We start from the raw sequence: 21,029 nt of genomic DNA, 5'->3' as shown, positions 1-21,029 counted from the left end.
CTGAAGTGATAAAAACACTATCTGAGCTAAAGTTGCCACCACCTACATGTGACTCACTGAATTCTTAATTTCATTTTAATGCACTTTAAGAATAGACAGCTGGAGGTAATTATTTGAACAACACTATTTTTGAATAAATGGAATTTAATAACCACACTGGTTAACTCATCTAATTTTTAGCCAGTGGCCTCATAATTATGACTTATCATTATAGCCTGATTTAAAAGCTGTTAACTTAGGGTACCCAACCATTTATTTCACTATGTTTCCTAAGTCTGAACATGTAGTATTAAAGAATAAAGACGTCTCAGTTGCCTGCAAAGCCAAGCATTTTTAAGGCATAGAAAAATGCAGGGATCACATCCAAAACAAGTTTGATGGTTTCTTATAACACTAGCTGGCACCAACCACTGCAGAAAGATGAAGGCCAAAATACACATACACACGCACGCATGCACACACACAACAAAGCCTGTGCATCCATGCTCAGGGTAGCTCTGACCATCACAGCCAGAAACAAAGCAGCCTTGCTGTCTTGGAGTAGATTACAGACCGTGGCTTACCTAGACCACAGACTGATGCTTGGCATAAAATGAACAAACCCCCAGCACAAGCAACAATGCAGACATGTCTAGGAGACTTGGGCTAAAAAAATAAAATCACCCTAAACATCACAGAGCAAACAACGGATGCTGAGGCTGCAGAGGAGGCAGTCCGGGCAGCTACATAATACGGTGCCAGCAGCTGTAAAGGACAGGATGGCAGCTCAAAGAATTACAGGACTGTCACATGATTGGGCAATTCTCCCTGTACATGTGCACCTTAAAGGGCTCTCAGTGGACTCAGTCATGGCACACTGAGGTTCACAGCACACCACAACTGCCCAAGATGCAGCAGCCCAAGCGTGCATTCAAGGAAAACTGGATAACCAAACTGTGGTACCCATGCAGGGAAACACTACACAAACTTGAAACAAAAGGAGATTCTGCTTAGGACACAGATGGCTCTCAAGGCCACTAAGGAAGTGGAAGAAGCCATCTACAGGGACAATATGTGGCACCTCTTCTGGGAGGATCCTAGAGTTATCAACTGATACGTGCTGAAGAACTGGAGTTGTCAGGGGAGGAGGGGACTCAGGCAGGGATGATGACAACCTAGTTCAGCAGCAAAAATGAAAGGGTCTAGAGATGGCCCCCAGTAACAGCTATGCACTGTGTACATGTACCTAACATCACCGAACTGCATTCTTAGCAGTTACCGTGGTAAATCTTAGATTTTATTTTGCAACTAATTTTTTTAAAGTTGTACAGCCACTGGGGAGACAGCTCAGTGGGTAAAGCGCTTGCTGAGTGCAGATCACCAGCATCCAGGTATGACAGTGTGTACCTGAAACCCCATCAATGGGGTCAAGGAAGAAGAGGAGGAGACTGGCAGATCCTGGGGCTTGCTGGCCAGTAAGTTTAGACAAAGCAAGATGCTCTAAATTCCATGGCAAACTTGGTCTCTAAAACAAGGTGGGAAGCAACAGAGGCCCCCACTCATGTTTACACCTAGGCAAGCACCACCCATTCATACCCACACACACACATGCATCTATCATATGCACACACAAATGATGATTCCATTTAGAACACTATATATCAGAACTGATCCCTGTATTCAGTAAGTATAGGAAAGGAAGGATGGATGTGGCTAAAAACAGTGGCAAAAAAACAAAAAACAAAAAACAAAAACAAAAAAAACCCCAAAGCTCTGAAGTGATGAAATAGCTCTACGGTGACCCTGAGAGAGAACACAGAGCTACCTGAGTGATGGAACTGTCTGGTACACACGTTAAGTACACACAGACACACACACAGATACATTCAAATATACACATACGTACACAAATACACACACATACAAACATGTACATGCACACATGTACCCAAAGACACAGGAACACAGACTGCTGAAATCCGAGTCCACTCTGCACAGGACACGCTATTGCTCTCTACCTGTTTTCCAGGTACATGCACATCTACAAGTACTTCAGAATTAAAAGCAAAGTCTTAATAATTTAAGTGGGAACAAGGTTCCCACTGTGTGCTGTGCCCAGCTCTAGCTGGCTTCTAACCAAGCACTCTGTCCACTGAGCCCTGCCCTCTTTTTGCTACTGAAATTGTGGCTAAGAGACTGGGAACCAGAAGTCTGGCTGCCTTGTAGTCCTACTGGCTGGCTGCCTTGTAGTCCTACTGGCTGGCTCTGTTGCAGGTATAAGCCTAGAAAGCACTTTGGTGTTACACAGAATGACAACTATAAACAAGCTAGTTGCCTCTTTGTTCCTAAAGAGGCAAGAATTTGTCAAAGAATTTGTTAGCCTGAACACTGACAAAAGACTACCTTAACTCTATGCCCAGAAGAATGGGAAGTAGGGGCTAGCAACACTCCAGCCACTTGAGAAGCAACTTGGAAAAGCCCTTCTTCCTCTGGAAGGCTCAGACCCTCAGATGCTGGGAGTGCTGCATGCTGGGAACAGGAGCTATGTGCTTGGCAGTCCAGCATCTGATTAAGTTGTGGCATCTGACGCTTGTGCTCTTAAGCGGCCTCAGTGAAGCAGCTTCTACAGAGAAACAACCATGAAGTGGGATACCTAGCCCAGCAGAGGAGGCATGTCCCTACTCTCTGGAAGCACTCACCTGGGGTGACAAGCACCCAGCCACCACGCTCCTGCTGGTGCATCCATGCCCGCCAGCCTCGGGCTCCCTTCTCCCCAACACGTGGCTCTCCGCTGTCCCAGAAGGGTTCAAAGAATTCCACCTGGTTCAGGTTTAAAGGACAGAAGTTAGGCCAACCACAAGCCAAACTCGCGAGTCTCTGGACCAAACTAGTACAGGTGGTTGCTGGGAGCATAGGATCCCTAAAATATCATACAACCAATGTTTAAAGTCAGTCCACGATACACACAGCAAACAGAAAGAGGAATTATTTCAACAGGCAGCCTCCAAATGGGCCCCGTTACTCCACCCTTGCCTTGGTATACAGCTCTAAAGTGTGAGCTGGACTTGGTGACTCCTTAGGACAGGTCATGAAAGGCTAGTCAAGATTTGGTGACAAGAACCTGCAGCTGGGTAGGAAAGCACTTCCCAGCCCTCACCCTGCTGGTGCGGTGTGACCACCGCCAGCTCCACTCATGCCGCTTGACCCAACCCCTCAAGTCATGTTGTTTTCAGGACATTTTGAGAGAATGAAAATTCAAACTTTCAACTGGACAAACTGAGCTCCTAAAGGGACAATCACATCTTAGGTAACTGCTTAATGCTAACATCTAGCTCAGCACACAGTAGGAACTCAATAGATGCCTTTGGCACAGCTGATGGAAGGAAGATACCTGTGGGACAAAGCCATCTGCATTTGGAGGCCAGGCCCTGATGTCACCTGGACTTGAGCTCTGCAGTGTATGGAAGCAGCTTACAGGTTAGTCAGTCATTCCCAGGAACAGAACAGACATAGCACTGAGCAGAAATGGACCCTGTTATTGATCTTGCTATCAACTAGAACAGGACTTCCAGAAAGCAACACATTTCTCTAACTTTCTAAAGGAACCTTTGGAAAGCAGGCAGGTTTCTGGGGAGCACATCACAGGCTGACAGTTGCAGGATGTATCTTGAGGGGAAGAATCCCTCCAAGAGTCACAGGGCCAGGTGAGTGAGTGGACGCTGGCCTTAGAGAGTAAATGAGTGCCAGTCCTGCAGGAAATGGGATGGAAAGACTACAGATAGGCTTCTGAAACAGTGACTTAAAAATAAACAATTAACTCGATGCCTACCAAGTGTAAAGGCCTGGGTTCAATCCCCAGAACTGCCAAAAAAGAACAAAAGTGCACTCAAGCCAAGGCTGACTTTTTAAGAGTGTGATGTGTGTTTATAACCTGAAACAGACCAGTGTGGCAGCCCCCGCCTGTTCTGTCCTATGTTATGGTGATGGTATCTCTCAGCTAGACAGGAAATGCAGAAGACTGCTGAAGAGGCAGTTCTTTGTGCGCTGGCTTGCAGATGCTTAGGGAACTGTGCCGCTGGGATTTAACACCTCCATACCATGGCTTGGGCTCTAACAGAGCAGAGCAGGGATGCTTGAAACATCACCATCAGGCGCAGTGTTGTGCCCACCAGAAACTGTTCTCACCACAGATCAAGAGCCTCAGCAGAGGGCTGAAAGGATTCAGACCCTCACCACAGTACCCCAGAGTCGCTTCTGAAGCATAACGTAGACTTAAAACATCAGATCACATTTTAAAATTGCTCTATATAAAAGCTAATTAAAAATTAGCTGTGTCAGTATTAACAGGTTTAATTCTTTAACCCCACTTTGTCTAAAGGTAGCATCATAATAAAAATGTCTTCACTGCCAGTTCACATGAGATCGTAACTTCTCAAACACTCTTCTTTGGGCTCATCATGAACTCAGATGTTCTCGCTACCTTCCCCCAGAGCCTTTCACAAAGCAGAAAGCCAAGCTTTTCCAGTGGACACAGGGAAGTGGTTGTTTCATAGTCACATAGCTCTTATGCTATGTCATGTTACCACATGGCATGAACACGGGAAACATCTAATCACCTTAAACATGAACCCTTTCAGGGCTGGAGAGATGGCTCAGTGGTTAAGAGCACTGACTGCTCTTCCAGAGGACCTGAGTTCAATTCCCAGCAACCACATGGTGGCTCACAACCATCTGTAATGGGATCTGATGCCCTCTTCTAGTGTGTCTGAAGACAGGGACAGTGTACTCATATACATAAAATAAATAGATCTTTAAAAAAAACAAAAACATGAACCCCTTCTTGGTGAGGACGGCTGACAAAACACCCACATGTAACATGTGTACAGCTCAAGCAGCGATTGTAGGCAACGGAGAGGTAGTAACACAACCCAGACAAGACAGACAGAGTCACATGTAGCTCAAAATGGCATTCTGACTGTGGAGACAGGCTGCATTTAAGCTGGAGTGGTAAGCAAGGAAGCAGCCTGTCAGTGGTCTTCGTATGTGGGAAGCGGGCCCTGTCTACCCAGCACACCCCACTGCCATCATGGAGGGAGTCTTCTGCAACACAGAGTGTGTCCTACCTGTACTTTAGTAGGCAGCTCTTTCACGCTGTCAGGCTTGAAGAAGGTGAAGTCAACCATGGCCTGGAACAAAGAGATGACCTTCTCTGAGTGGCCAGCCTGCCGTAGAAAGTGGCACTGCTGAAGAAAGAGCCCTGCAAACAGGAGCGAAAGGGGACAGGCCTTTGTTGATACCACAGAGGGAGAAATAGGAGCACTCAGCATGCAACCACACCCCAGAACCAGTCATGTTCTCAGGGCCCACACTTAAAAGCACTAACAGGCTGGAGAGTTGGCTCAACAGTTACAGGCACTTGCTGTTCTTCCAGAGGACCCGAGTTCAGGTCCTAGCACCCATGTTAGATGACTTAAGACCATCTATAACTGCACACTGTTGGCCTTTTCAGGTACCCATACACAGAGATAAATATACACACACATCAATAAAAGTAAACCTAAAACCTTATTATATTTTGAAACAGAGTTTCTTAGTGTAGCCCTTAATGTCCTGGAACTCACTCCATAGATTATGCTGGCCCCGAACTCAGACATCCTCCTGCCTCTGCCTCCCTAGTGCTGGGATTAACGGTATATACCACTATGGCCAGCGTAATTTTTTTTTTAACAAATAAAAGGACTCATAACAGTATTATAATCAAGGTAGTTTTTCTATTTTTTTGTATGAAACTACACAAATATTAATAAAGCCATATACAGTATCTAAAATAAGGCAAAAGGTAGGCCTGAATGATAGCTATCCGATAATCAAAGCTTACAAGAAAAAATGGTAGAAGGGATGGCACCCATTTGTGTCAGAAGGCAGAGCTGAACTCAGTCTATCAGTAGACGGCACTAGTCACCACTCATTCATTCAGCCAAGGGTGAACAGACTACAGTCCTGAATATTTGAACTGCACATTCTGATCATCTGAAATGTTCAGCTCATCTTAATGGTGGTATAATCCCATTTACTAAGCAGCTCTCAGCTACATAAGCATGTCATGAATAGTATCTCATTTCAAAAGGAAACTCCATGTCACTTGTTTTAATCTTGGCGTTAGGGATTAACACCATGTTAGGACATCATGTATGCATGAAGCTATACCTTCCAGGCCCAAATACAAGACTCCATGTCAATGAGGGAAATTCTTATTATGTCTAGAGCAATACACCTGTGTCTCTAGATGTTAGGATAACTAACTCTTAAAAACAGGGGTTTTGATGAAATGAATGCTTGTCACATGCAGGTACATCGTCTGCTAGCTCACTTCATGTTCATGATGCTCTTGTAAAGCAAGTGCTAGCCTACTGTCCTGATACATAAACAGGCTCAAACAGGTTCAGAAATGTGCACACTGTCACAGATCAGTATCTGTACACTGTCACAATAAAGGCTAGATCCAGAACCCAAGCTGAAGAGTGACATTCTCCATCTATGACATGAGATGCCTGCTGTAGCTCATGACTGCCAAGAGTTTTTCCTACAATCCTTGAGGACAGAGCAAAAATATTAACACTTAATTCCAGTCACTTACATGTATGTAATAAGTACACCATCTCATGTACCTGTATCTCATGTACTGCCAGAGACCCTGTAACTGGGGGTCTCATCAGCTAAGACCACTGGCAGCCAGAGCAACTAAGACTGAGATGTGTTTATTTGGTGAATAAGTAGAAAAGATGTCCAGTCATCTTGTTCTGACTCTGCTAGTTCTAACAAGCTACCCACCCACCATGCAAGCTGGATGGGAATCTGTTAAAATTAGACAGAGTGGTAACACTTGAAATAAAAACCCCCGCTCTGACAATTTAGACCTTTCTAAAATAAGCGTAAAGCCAAACAAAAACAAAACCCTCCCACACAGTCACTTCTGTTTATGTCCTTACCAAACATGGCCTCCTCAGTGCCCGGCAACTCGGGGTGGGATAACATGCTGCCGTCCTTAACAGCAGACAAGGTACTCAAGCACTTGCCGTACAGACTGTGGAGTTTGGACACAGAAAAGGTGCCAAACTGACTCTGGCAAAAGGAGAGATAGCGCTGCCACAGACTTGTGTTGTTGGGGTGCAGGAAGAGGAGCTTCTGCCACTCCTTGGCCAGCGCACTGGGCTCCCAGAACTCTGAGCACAGCTGCAGCTTGGCGAGCTTCAGGTCCACGCTGCTTGGGTTGCTCTCGATGGCTCGCTCCAGCACAGCCAGCTTCTTCTCCAGGAGGAGCTTCAAGGACTTCTTGTGCTTCTCTTGCTCTCCTTCCCCAAGGGCATAGATGCCAGGACTCCTCATGACCTCATCCTCAACAACAAGAACAACAGTTTACTAACATAAACTACACACATGTGCTCCTCAGTTAGACAGTCCTCTGCCTGCATGACTTCCATGTGGGTTTCTTTTTTTTTTTAATGATTTATTTATTTATTTATTTTATGATGTAAGTACACCATTGCTCTCTTCAGACACACCAGAAGAGGGCATCAGATCCCATTACAGATGGTCGTGAGCCACCATGTGGTTGCTGGGAATTGAACTCAGGACCTCTGGAAGAGCAGTCAGTGCTCTTAACCACTGAGCCATCTCTCCAGCCCCCTCCAGTGGGTTTCAAAATGAGCTCCTAGTAAGACTTTGTTGATAAACCACTTTAATTAACACACAACGAAGTTCCTTTGGTGCCTGCAACTCTTGGTGTATTCTGTCTTTATTCCTCCAGTCAGAATTGTCTGTCCTTGTCATTCTGGGTTTTTAAGACTTATTTATTACTATTTATTTGGTTATGTGTGTTCCTATGCTGTGTGTAGGTAAATGTACACATATATATATCAGAAGAGGGCATCAGGTGTCCTCCTCTATCATGCTTCTGCCTTATTCCTGAGGCAGGATCTCTCCAGCAATCCTCTTTTATCTGCAGACACCCTCTTTAGAGATAAGAATCACAGGAATATACCGTCTCTTGTGACACTGAAACTTGGATCAGAATTCTGGTCCTCATGATTATGCAGCAAGTGCTCTTACCACTGAGCAATCACTTTGGCCTCTGCATCATTCAACATGAATTTACACATTGATAACTAGCACACAGTGTGTTCAACAGGGTGGAATCAATGTTACAATAAAACAGCCATAACCTACTAACTCCTCAGAAGGCAATGAATGAAAATGACAAGCTGTGCACTGAGGCAGGAGCACACTCTGGGCAGTCCTTCCACAGCTCTGTCCTCGGCCTGGTACTCTGCACTTCAGGACTGCCTTGTCTTCACTGTCAGTTCGTCTCCTCTCTCTGCACTCCTGAGCTGAGATCCCAATCAGTGATAGATGTGTGTCTAATCTGTGAGGCCCTGAGTTCCATCCCAGCACCAACCCTCCAACCACCCACCCCTACTGCTCATGAGCCACCCCTCCAACCACACCCCCACACCCCAACCCCTACTAAAAAAAGAAGCATTCTATTCAAGTTTCACTCCATTCCCAGATAACACCCAGCACTCCTGCTCTGTGCTGCACTGTTTCCTCGGATGCTTGGGCTTCCTCACTGGACTTTGAGCAAGCCCAGATCAAAGGCTACAACAAACAAGAAGCCTGGCCCAGGCTTATTCAGAGCAGTTCAAAAAGTGCTACAGGACAGGACCAAGTGTGATTAGTGGTGTACACCTACGATCCCAACTACATTGGAGGCCGAGGCAAGAAGATAACAAGTTCAAGGCCAGTCTAGACAACTTAGATCTTGACTCAAAATAAAGCAAAAAAAGAGTTTGGGAGGTGGGGGTGTCAGTAGCAGGCACTTGTATATGCAAGATCCTAGGTTCAATTCCCAGTACCAACAAAAATACATGGATGGATGGTTGGATGGACAGACAGACAGACAGACAGACAGAAAAGTGCTATAGAATAAATGGGTCAGCTCCAAATCAGAAATGTCATTTCAAAATAAGAGGACCAGAACAGTAACACTTACCTGGAAAGCCACAAATGCCATCCATAGCTGTGTGTCCCGTGGATTCTCCCGAACCCTTCTGTTAAACTCTTCCACTCTGGCCTTAAGAGCAGCACTCTCCCTGTCCTGTTGTAAGTCCGGCTGCTTTGATTCTTGCTCTGCTGGACCCTGTCCTTGTAACCACTGTGTGGTAGACTGGTCGTAAATCCCCAGAGGATTCAGCCATGTTGTGACAGGAGTAGCTGCATCAGCAGAGTCCTTCACTGGGATGAAGGTGACTGGCTCGGAGGAGGGAGGCTCAGGGTTACTGCACACAGCAATCCCCTCAGTGCGCATTAACCCCACATTCTTCTTGGTAAAATAGCGCTCCAGGTGCCTGTGTGAGTGCCTCTTGGCTGCAGAAGCCCCTTCCCAAGATATACACTGTTTCTTAGGATTGATACCCAGGCACGAGTCTCCCTTCCTCTTGTACCTAGTTAGAAAAAGAAATTGAGACAAGATAATTTTTCCCCATGTACAACTGACCATCTTAAAACCTAAGTCGTCTTCCACATTCACCTTGTATATAAAATTCTAAACATAGGCAGATCTTGTGACCTGGTAACTCTATTCCAAGGTATTTACCCAAGAGAAAATAAACCACATGTTCACACAAAGCTTTACGCTCAAATATTCTCAGCAGCCAAAGACTGGAGAGAATCCAGGTGGCCATCAACAGGAGAATGCATAACAAACAGTAGTAAAGCCATAAAATGGACTAATACAGGAGACAAAATTTCTGACAAATGCCACATGCTGACTGTCAGAAAAACCACACTGAGTGAAGAACCCAGGCATGCTGTAATCCCACTTACAATATTCGGGGCAGACAAGACAAACAGAGGAGGAGAGTCATGAGAGCAACAAATGCCACTGGGACCCAAGGGACCATGGAGAAACATATGGGTATCACAGGGGTCATGATTACACATGATTCATCAATGTGCAAGATTAATTGCATGTAAATTTTAAACCAAAGGAAAACCTAAGAAACAGATGAATTCTAGTTAGTAATATATATATTCAGGAGGCAGTGTATTATCTGTGGCTCCTTCTGAAATGTATCAAAACCTCTGATGGGCTGATGGCTATACAGTGAGTGTGAAGGCGGCCTGCGTTAGAGAGGGAGCTCAAAACAGACGCCAAACAAACCAAAAAGAAAACTGATTTCCGAGATCTCAGAGCTAAATTGCATGGTTAATACCTTTGACCTTCAAGACCTGGGAAGTGAGAGCAGAGGTCAAGTCCTTTATGTCCCAAGTTCCCTACAAAGTCCTACCTGTCTACAGGGAGTCAGTAAACACTCAAATTTTGATTTGTTGCTGCTGTTGTTTTGAGATAGGTGACTCCCCAAGTTGCCTAGTCTCCCCTCAGGCTGACAATTATGCCTCTGCCTCACAAGTAGCAGGAATTAAAGGAATGCACGACCCCGCACACTTTTTTCAAATATTTTTGATAGATTACCAAGAAGAGTACGAATTCATTACTGAGGCAAATGTCACCCCCTACTTTTATGACTCCCTGCTGGTGCCTGCTAGAAATAATGTGACAAAGGCATTACCACCAAATGTCATTTGTTAAGTGGCATGTGTGTGGGGCTGAATAAATAAAAACGCTCTTGCCACTTTTCAAATGGCATGTACATCAGACCACACAGTTCCTGGATACCCTACGGCAGCTAATTACTCTGTCGTATTTTTAGATTCATTCCCGAACAAACATCTATTCAACACCCACTCAGCCAGGCACTATGCTGTGTGCCAGTGATAACAACGAGCCCTAACTGACCTTCCAACTAAAGCATTCACTTTGGAATATGGAAGAGCCATGTGCCTTTACAACTCAACAATGGGCGAAATCCAACAGAATCCATGAGACACAGACAGACAGTGCTGAGAGAGTCCAAAGGAGATGTTATTTCTAACAGAAAAGAGGAAGAGGAAAAAGAGAGCGGGGAAGAAAGGAAGAAAGAAAGAAACCAAACCAGGAACTATAATGGCTACCTTGCTATATCCCCACGATACAGAGATTTATACTCCCAGTTGGCGGGATCTGGTTTCTTATCCGTCCTGAAGACATCCGTCAGAGTGTGAATGTCTTCCAGCCAAATGGAGCAAGGTCCGTCAGCAGCAGCAGCAGCAGTCGCATTACTTCCCTGGCTATCAGACAAAAAAAAAAAGGGAGAGGAACTTTAAAACTTCTTTGGAAACATTTGACGTCTTCAGAAATACATTAAGTTGCATCTATCAAACTCCCATGGCATCAAACAGATCAGGTACACAGAACCACATAGAGAAGGGAAGAGGGCTCTCACTAAGGGTAGGGACTGAAAATGAAGCCAAACCTCCAACCACGAAATAACACTTTACCAAGAAAAGAACCCTGAAGGACACAGTCACTCCTTGTAAATACTTCATTTCAGCCAGGCTGGCAGCACAGCCTACACAGTCCGGACTACTCAGGAGGCTAAGGCAGGAAGAGCATGAGCGCGGGGAAACTTAGTAAAATGCTATTTTAAAACAAAAAAACACAAAAAGAGAAGGAGATCCACCTTAGTGGTCCTATGAAATAAACCCTGAGAAATAAACAAGCAAACAGAAAAATATTTAAGTGCCCCTAACTGTTGTCTTAGTTGCTTGATTACTGTAAAGAGACACCATGGCAAGGTAACTTATAGAAAGAAGAGTTCACTGGGGGCTTGCTAGCACTCCAGAGTTAGAACCGTGACCATCACAGCAGGGAGCACGGCATTGAGGCAGGGACTGAGACAGCACATCTTGAGACAACCACCATGAGGCAGAGAAAGAGCTCTCTGGGCCTGGGATTGGCTTCTGAAACTCAAAGCACACCCCAGCGGCAGTCTTCCCACACAGCCACACTTCTAATCCTTCCCAAACAGTTTCACCAGCTGGGGACCAAGTACTCGAATATGAGACTGTGGAGGCCATTCTCTCTCAAACCACCACAACCATAACTGCAAACTAATTTCCAAAACAAGGTTGTTTAGAAAAACATTCCTGCTCTAGAATGCTAGCCAAAGGACACGGCCACATGGCCAAAGGTGACAAGCCTTTACATTAACGTGCACTGCCCTACCTCACACGACTTATCATAAAGTCTTCCAAGGTTTTATTACAGGTGAGTACTTAAAAAAAGAAAGGCCGCCGGGCGGTGGTGGCGCACGCCTTTAATCCCAGCACTTGGGAGGCAGAGGCAGGCAGATTTCTGAGTTCGAGGCCAGCCTGGTCTACAGAGTGAATTCCAGGACAGCCAGGGCTACACAGAGAAACCCTGTCTCGAAAAACCAAAAACCAAAAACCAAAAACCAAAAACAAAAAACAAAAAACAAAAAACAAAAACAAAAAACAAACAAACAAAAAAAAAAAAAATCCAGGATCCAGTGACAAGAGTATGTCAAGTTAAATTAACAGCCTTTCAAACAAGTGCTCTTGGTAGCTGTGTGGTTTTAGGAAACTCTTTAACTCACTTTCTACCAGCTCTAGGAAGGAGAGAGAAATAAAAGTTTCCAAAGCTGTGACATAGTCGCTTGTTTTGACGGCATTAACGTTTAAAGACTGTTGACAAGTAATGAGGGCTGGAGACATGGCACGGGGTTAAGAGTACTGGCCTTTCTCGCAGAGGACCTGGGTTTGGTTCCCAGCACCCACATGGCAGCTCACAAATGTCTGATGACTTCTGGCCTCCACAATCACCAGGCATACATGTAGTGCACATACATACATGCAGGCAAAATACTTATACACATAAAGGTAAAATAAATACATCTTTAAAAGCAAGTACAATGAGTTATTAAAACAAACAAATCAGCCAACAAAAAGCTGGATGGTGCCTGAAGAACACCTAAGACAGATCTATCTCTATCTCTATCTCTCTCTCTTTCTCTCTCATTCTCTCTCACACACACACAACCACACACCTGTCTCACACACACACCTCTGTCACACATATACCTGTCTCTTACACACACCTGTCTCACACACACACACCTCTGTCACACACACACACCTGTCACATACACACCTGTCTCTCTCACACACATACCTGTGTCACACACACACACAGACACATACCTGTCTCTCACACACACACAACCTACTCTGTCACTCACACACATACCTGTCACATACACACTTCTGTCACACACATACACAACTCTGTCACACACACACACAAAGACACACACCTCTATCACACACAAGTACCTACCTGTCACATACACACACACACACACACACACAGACACACAGACACACACACACTCTCATATAGGCACACATAAAAGAGTAAAAGATACTACATTCAACCACTGATGCAGAAAAAATGCCCGGTACCAGGCCCTACAACAAGGGATGAGGGCCAGGAATACAATAGTCAGTCAGCAAGACAGCCATGATTCCTGCTCTCCTAAACTCAGTCCATTCTGAACTTTTGCTAGACGCCCTCATTCCCCTCCTCCCACAGCATAGCTGGCAGAAATGGCCCCTAAGCTACATACTGCTGAACAAATCAGCTCTCCTGAGCCCTTGGTCACTGGCACAAACTGGTGTCCCAGAAGACTGCAGTGTTGGCCTCTGATGGAAACAGGGCCAGCTTCCAGGTCCTCAGCTACAGAGTGCTCGCTCTCTGACATCAGCAGGGCTCCCAAGCACACAATAAAAGTACATAACCCACAGGAGGATACAAAAATCTCAATGGCACTATGGTCTTGTGTGTCATTAAGAAAAAAAAAAACTATCTCTCTTGTAAAACACACAAGCAAAGCAAAAAAAAAGTTAAATGAATAATAATTCAGGTAAAGTAATGGCTAACAGACTATAAAATCAACAAGATGTAGAATCACCTAGGAGAAAAGCCCCCTGACACCGCAGCCTCTAGGTAAGCAGTTCTCAACCTACAGGTCAAGCAAGACGCCTTGGGGGTCACATATCAGATATCCTGCAGATCAGACACTTACAGTTATGAAGCAGCAAAAGAATCATTTCATGGTTGGGGTCACCAAACAGGAGAAACTGTATTAAGGGTCACAGCACACGGAAGCTTGAGAGCCACTCTCAAGGCAGGCATACCTGCAGGGCCTTTGCTTGACCAGGTTAACTGAGGTGGGAAGAGTCGCCCTAAAACTGGACTATGCTATTTCCTGGGCTGAGCCCTGGACTGACAAAAGGGAGCAAAGGAGCAGAGCAGCAGCAGGCATCCCCTGGTTCTGATGCACAGGACCCAGGCCTCCCTCCTGCTACCACAGGCTGTACTCTAGAACTGTGAGCCAGAGTAAACTGTAAACCGTGCCACCCCTTACGTTGCCTTGGTCAGGGTACTGTATCACACAACAGGCAAGTACCTAGTGCAGTAGCTTCACCACATCCACCTGCAGCAGCTAGTGTCCATGTCTGCGGAGCAGGGCATCACCTAAGCACCCACTGTTCCAGGTAAGACTTGAGCTCTTTGCTCAAGGTAGGTGGCAGAGAGGGTATAGGGATAACTAAAGGCCCCACAGAAGGGAGTACCACGGTCATCGACACAGCGCTTCCAAAGAAATGTGAAGTATGAAAGGGAAAAGGACAAACCCATTATTTAAAAGCTGTGTTAACTGTAACCAAAAAGAAAGGAGGAATATGTGTGTCCACAGGAGTGACTGAGGGAGAGTGATCTTCCACTCCTCTCCAAGTGTGAAACCTGCTGCTCCACAGTGCATGGGCACACACACCAATACAGGACACATGTGCCTTCTCCCAGAACCAGGCCAGGTATGGTGGTGCACACCAACAATCCTACCCCGTGAGAGACAGATCAGGAGTTCAAGGCTGCTCTCTGCTACACAGAAGGCCTCTCTTTTGATCAGCTGGCTAAACAAACATCCAGATGTCTGACTGTTAGCAACACTCAAGAAACAACCATCGCATGTTAAACACCACTGTATCTGAGAGCACGACGCACCGGGGTTTGTCAGATTCCTTCTGGCCATCCCTGATGCTTCGAGAAGCCCTGTCCTTCCCAGCCTCTGTGTCTGACTCGGACCCACTGCTGCTCGACTGCTCGTGTCTCCTCTTGGCTTTCTTGTGGTGCTGATGCTTCCTTTTCTTCTTTTTCTCTTTCTTCTTTTTTCTGCTTATCTGTGTGAGCTTCTCACCAGTGTCACTCTCACCTGAGAGCTCTGACTTCTGAGGACTCCTGTTGGGAAAACCAATACCGTTTTCAAAAGAGAAACAGGAAAAAAAATCACATAGACAAATAATGAGCAAGAAGCCCAAGTGCCAGAGCCTGCTCACTGCTAGCCTGTATGCTCACCTTAGAGCCTTCAGGATTGAACCAAAGTCAAAAGCCAGTGCTTCTCAATCTCCCCAAAGCTGCGACCCTTTAGTACAGTTCCACATGTTGTGGTGACCCCCAACCAGAACATTATTTTTGTTGCTACTTCATGACTATAATTTTTCCGACTGTTATAAATCATAACATAACTGTGTTTTCTGAGGGTCTTAGGCAACCCCTGTGAAAGGGCCATTTGATTCCCCAAGGGCTTGTGACCCACAGCTTGAGAGCAGCTGCTCTAACCCTTTCTTCCCTATGTGCACAGCTGTAACAGAAGCAATCTACCAGTCACTCTAACAAACTGCCTGGCAACATCGCTAGAGGACTGTTATTATCCCAGTGACCATCCTAAGGGAAGAAAGGCTTTACCTCAGCCATGGTCCTTCTTTGTAAAGGTTGACAGCAGCTCTTTTCCCTCAGGGAAGAGGAACCAATTATGAACTCCCTCTTGGTCATCAGCTATTGTTTCCAGAGGCTTCCTGTGTATGTGGACTATAAGGCTTTCACCATGTTAATGAGGCCAGCTAGTCTATATTTATGAACACACATTTCTCAGTTCAATGGTCTACAAAACTTCTTTCACAGCCACAGAAGATGTGTGTCATCCGGCTCCCCAATGAGCTTAGGAGATTTCAGCCTCTGTTATCTTATATCAGCTATTTTTATCCTTGTTGAAGATGAAACTAAAGAAATACCCAAATTAACAACATCCTAAAGGTCACTAATGAGGTCAATGAAGTTACTGGAGAGTCACGATGATGCAATTTCCCTCATGGCCTAATTATAAGCATTAACTGTGTCATGTACTTTTGCCACTGCTACACAAAAGGGAAAAGGCAGAATCCATAGGCGCTAAGCGAGGGAAGAGGTCACAGATTGCCTGGTCACTGAGCAAACGCACAAACTGTACTCAGCTCTTCCATCTCAGGGTTTTCGAGGGAGCATCACTGAAGCTGAGCTATGAACAGAACACAAGACTAAATCCACCTGTTACACAAGTACCTCGGCAGTGGTGACCCTGCAGAAACAAGGGCTGTGACTTCTTCAGTCTGTTGGCTCAGAGACGTCAGATTTCCAACACGAAAGCTTGGGTTGCTCAGCCAATCTAACTCTGCACATGCAAGAGAGAGAATCGAAAGATGGCATTAGTACCACAGGCCTTCTAGAGCAGGAACCCACCCATGCTATCAGCTGGTATCTGCATTCACAACATCATCAGCCAGTATCTTGGGCAGTCCACAGAAACCAAGAGGAATCCATGAAAGTTTTATTTCACAGGGCATGGTGCTTTAGCACAGTCTAAAATATTTAAGATTGAAATCCTCTCACAATATCAGGCTGTGGCTTGAACGAAAGCCACATAAAGAACGTGGTCTAAAAGACAAAATTTCATCTGTGCCTGAACATCTCAATGCATCTGGTCTTAGAGAATCAGTTCTCTCTTCCCACCATGTGGGTCTGGGGAAGCAAGCTCAGGTTGTCAAGCTTGGCAGCAAGTGCCTTCACCTGCTGCACCATTTCAGCAGCCCTCAAATTCTTTTTAGAAACTCCTAAAAGTTAAAGCCAGTCATGCGCACTGCATATGCCTGCAACCCCAGGACACGGAAGATAGAGACAGGACCATGAGATCAAGTCCACCCTGAGCTACTCGGGGAGTTCTAGTCCAGCTTCACAACCTTACAAGATCCTGTGTCCACATGCTTACAATTTGGAGAGACATGTACCACTCAAGAAACACCCCATGTTCTCCACTAGTGTAGTCAAGGGCAAACTTTTTCTTATATCGGTATCCTTTGGAAATATAAATGTTGAACTTTAATACTAAAATGTATCAACATTAATAATTACTTCTGGATAGTGCAATTAAGTGTTTAAAATCTTTAGCTTATATATAATTTCTAACTTCTTTTTTTAATGATTTGTTTACTTTTATTTTATGTGTATTGGTGTTTTGTCTCTAGAGCAAAACATTGGTGGTGTCTGTCCTCTGGAGCTGAAGTTACAGACGGCTGTGAGCCACTGTGTGGGTTCTGGGAACTGACCCCAAGTCCTCTGGAAGAGCAGCCAGTGCTCTCAACTGCTGAACCAGCTCTCCAGCTCCCTCAACCTTTCAAATAATTTTCATTGCATTTTTTATTTAGTTGGGGGGAGATCAGAGAACAACTTTTGAGTGTGAGTTCTTTCCATCACCTAGGACCCAGAGATTGAACTCCAGTCATCACACTTGGTGACAAGCACTTAACCAGCCTAGCTGTCTCTCCGTCCCCCTAGCTTCTAACAAATAATTATATCCTCCTTATTTTACAACTCTACGGAGTCTGTCCCAAGTTTCTAAGTCTTAACTGTGGAAGGAAAGAAAAAAGCATGGGACAGCATTATAGAGGAGGCACTATAGAGGAGGCATTATAGAGGAGGCACTATAGAGGAGGCACTATAGAGGAGGCACTATAGAGGAGGCACTATAGAGGAGGCACTATAGAGGAGGCACTATAGAGGAGGCACTATAGAGGAGGCACTATAGAGGAGGCACTATAGAGGAGGCATTATAGAGGAGGCACTATAGAGGATGGCACTATAGAGGAGGCACTATAGAGGAGGCATTATAGAGGAGGCACTATAGAGGATGGCACTATAGAGGAGGCACTATAGAGGAGGCACTATAGAGGAGGCACTATAGAGGAGGCACTATAGAGGACGGCACTATAGAGGAGGCACTATAGAGGAGGCACTATAGAGGAGGCACTATAGAGGACGGCACTATAGAGGAGGCACTATAGAGGACGGCACTATAGAGGAGGCACTATAGAGGAGGCACTATAGAGGAGGCACTATAGAGGAGGCACTATAGAGGAGGCACTATAGAGGAGGCACTATAGAGGAGGCACTATAGAGGAGGCACTATAGAGGAGGCACTATAGAGGAGGCACTATAGAGGACGGCACTATAGAGGACGGCACTATAGAGGAGGCACTATAGAGGAGGCACTATAGAGGAGGCACTATAGAGGAGGCACTATAGAGGACGGCACTATAGAGGAGGCACTATAGAGGAGGCACTATAGAGGAGGCACTATAGAGGAGGCACTATAGAGGAGGCACTATAGAGGAGGCACTATAGAGGACGGCACTATAGAGGAGGCACTATAGAGGAGGCACTATAGAGGAGGCACTATAGAGGAGGCACTATAGAGGAGGCACTATAGAGGAGGCACTATAGAGGAGGCACTATAGAGGAGGCATTATAGAGGAGGCATTATAGAGGAGGCACTATAGAGGAGGCACTATAGAGGAGGCACTATAGAGGAGGCACTATAGAGGAGGCACTATAGAGGAGGCATTATAGAGGAGGCACTATAGAGGAGGCACTATAGAGGAGGCACTATAGAGGAGGCACTATAGAGGAGGCATTATAGAGGAGGCATTATAGAGGAGGCACTATAGAGGAGGCATTATAGAGGAGGCACTATAGAGGAGGCATTATAGAGGAGGCATTATAGAGGAGGCACTATAGAGGAGGCACTATAGAGGAAGCACTATAGAGGAGGCACTATAGAGGAGGCATTATAGAGGAGGCATTATAGAGGAGGCATTATAGAGGAGGCACTATAGAGGACGGCACTATAGAGGAGCCCACAGAAATATCCCATCCTTTCACATGCTCAGAACGCAAGGCTTGGGACACACAAAAGGAAGGCAGCTGAGACTTAAGTGTTACTGAGATCAAACTGATGTATCATAAACTTCACTCCTGCAGCAACAACAGCAACTTTGAGTATATTTAGGAGTGTGCAGTCACCTCCATAACTGTACATTTTCATCTTCCTGTGAAGAATAGCCCTGACTTGTTCCTCATCCATGCTCCACTGCCCGCCTCCTGCCTCCCGCCTCCCACCTCCCGCCTCAGCCTTATATAATCACTCATCTACTTTCTGTCTCAATGGGTTTGCCTGCTTGAACACTTCATACAAACAAGCTCGCATGCTATTCCGGCTACATCCATACATCATCATATCATTCTTTTTACTGCTCCATAATACAGCGCTTGATGGCTATAACGTACTGTGTTTACTCATCAGCCAGCAGTCTCTTGGATTATTTCTTTTCTGTGGCTATTATGACAATGCTTCTAAGAGCAGACATATCCAGGTTCTCCAGGGTGAATATTTAGACAATTGCTAGGTCATATAGTAAACCACGTTAACATTCCAAGGAACTGACAAGACTATGTATTTTATCTATTAGTTGCATCATCTGACTCCCATTAACAGCACTTGAGGATTCCATTTTTATGCATCCAACTAAAACTTCTGGTTGTTTTTCCGATTATCATCATCCTAGTAGGTGGGTTGCTATTTCATTGTGGCTTTGTTTCCACTTCCCTTATGATGATAATAATGTCAATATCTTTTTCCTTAGATATTGGCCACTCGTGGACGATCTCCAGAGAAATAGCTATTCAGTTCCTGTTCCCATTTCTAAACATGGTCCTCTTATTATTGAGTTCCACAAGTTTTGTTTTGTTTTGTTTTGTTTGTTTGTTTTATATTCTGGAATCTCATCCCCCATGGTAACTACATGTTAATAAAGAGAGAAAGACAGTAAAAGCAAGCTCCCTGAAGGCTGCCTAAGTCACCGCCACATTCCCAGCAGCTAGGGCAACGCTCAGCAGACAGCAGGTGTTCAACAAATATTCATAGGAAAGAGAGGAATGAGGATGGGAAGATTCCAAAGGAGAAAATAATATTTAAAAGCACAGGAAAAAAGGAAGGAGGGAGAGACAAATTAACGCAAGTGCCCACAGTAGGCCAACAGCAGGATAAGCATGTACGGCACAGACATCGTTCAAACCTCATAAGCTAGTTCCAGGGAGGTACTATACCCCACTTTATAGACATGGAAACAGGGCTCAAAGGGAGTAAGTCATTCGTAAGGTCCTATCTAGTATTAGTATGCTAAACAACTGCTCACACAATCTTTCTCCTCCTGTCTCCATGTTCTCTCTGAGATTGGTTCCTTTCCCTTGGGCCTAATTCCTGGCAAGAGCTAAGTGAAAATAGTCCTTGTTGCTCACTGAGATCTGAATATTTCCATAGCAGATTCTATCATAAACAGAGGAAAAGTAGGGAGAGACGGAACAAACAGAGTACAGGGAGAGATGTTCTCCCAGCATCCCAGTGGATTGTCATACCACCAACACTCTAAACAGTGATAGCAGGGGAAGTGTGAAGAAACACAAGCTTCTACACAAGGCTGCTGGGGTACAGTGTGAGAAGGTATGTCTCTTCAACATTTATTTGAATTCTGTTATTTAATTGTTAATTCTTACAGCAGTATGTAGCAGAGAGCTACATGCTGGCAGGACCCTGGTGTTGTCGTTTCTATGGCCCTTCGCTGGGTTTTCTATTGTGTAATCTTTCTTCACCTACCTAATTCAAGCTTTCTCACCTGCCTAAGGCAATCTAGAATTGATCGGCTGTAATAAGAAGCTGATGACCACTAGCTGGGCAGGAAGTAGAAGACAGATCTTCCAGGCAGAGCGAGGGATGCTGGGAGAAGATGAGAGGTGGGATATTCGACAGGGACATGAGGTGAACAAACCAAAGCAGAGCAGAGACAGAGATGGCCACATGGACAGACACAGAATCAGAATTAGTCGG

At 45.2% G+C, this 21,029-nt stretch overlaps 1 protein-coding gene and 1 long non-coding RNA gene across 2 annotated transcripts in view; one reads left to right on the top strand and one right to left on the bottom strand.

Moving 5' to 3' along the window:
- Nrde2 (NRDE-2, necessary for RNA interference, domain containing) overlaps positions 1–21,029 on the bottom strand; it is a 36,307-nt gene that overhangs the window by 10,131 nt on the left and 5,147 nt on the right. The window contains exons 2-8 of the mRNA XM_076921421.1: positions 16,376–16,484; positions 15,002–15,235; positions 11,050–11,205; positions 9,029–9,479; positions 6,969–7,374; positions 5,103–5,236; positions 2,679–2,799 (exon numbers count right to left, since the gene is read on the bottom strand). Coding sequence (XP_076777536.1) covers positions 2,679–2,799; positions 5,103–5,236; positions 6,969–7,374; positions 9,029–9,479; positions 11,050–11,205; positions 15,002–15,235; positions 16,376–16,484 — 1,611 coding nt within the window. The remainder of the gene's footprint in view (positions 1–2,678; positions 2,800–5,102; positions 5,237–6,968; positions 7,375–9,028; positions 9,480–11,049; positions 11,206–15,001; positions 15,236–16,375; positions 16,485–21,029) is intronic.
- Positions 20,391–21,029, top strand: part of LOC143436880 (uncharacterized) — a 13,677-nt gene continuing 13,038 nt past the window's right edge. Inside the window, exon 1 of the long non-coding RNA XR_013106655.1 lies at positions 20,391–20,645. This is a non-coding gene — a long non-coding RNA (uncharacterized LOC143436880). The remainder of the gene's footprint in view (positions 20,646–21,029) is intronic.

This window comes from Arvicanthis niloticus, chromosome 23, assembly GCF_011762505.2.
Source record: "Arvicanthis niloticus isolate mArvNil1 chromosome 23, mArvNil1.pat.X, whole genome shotgun sequence".
Lineage (NCBI taxonomy): Eukaryota > Metazoa > Chordata > Mammalia > Rodentia > Muridae > Arvicanthis > Arvicanthis niloticus.
Note: the sequence above shows the minus strand (reverse complement) of the source record. Positions and strands in the feature narration are given on the sequence as shown.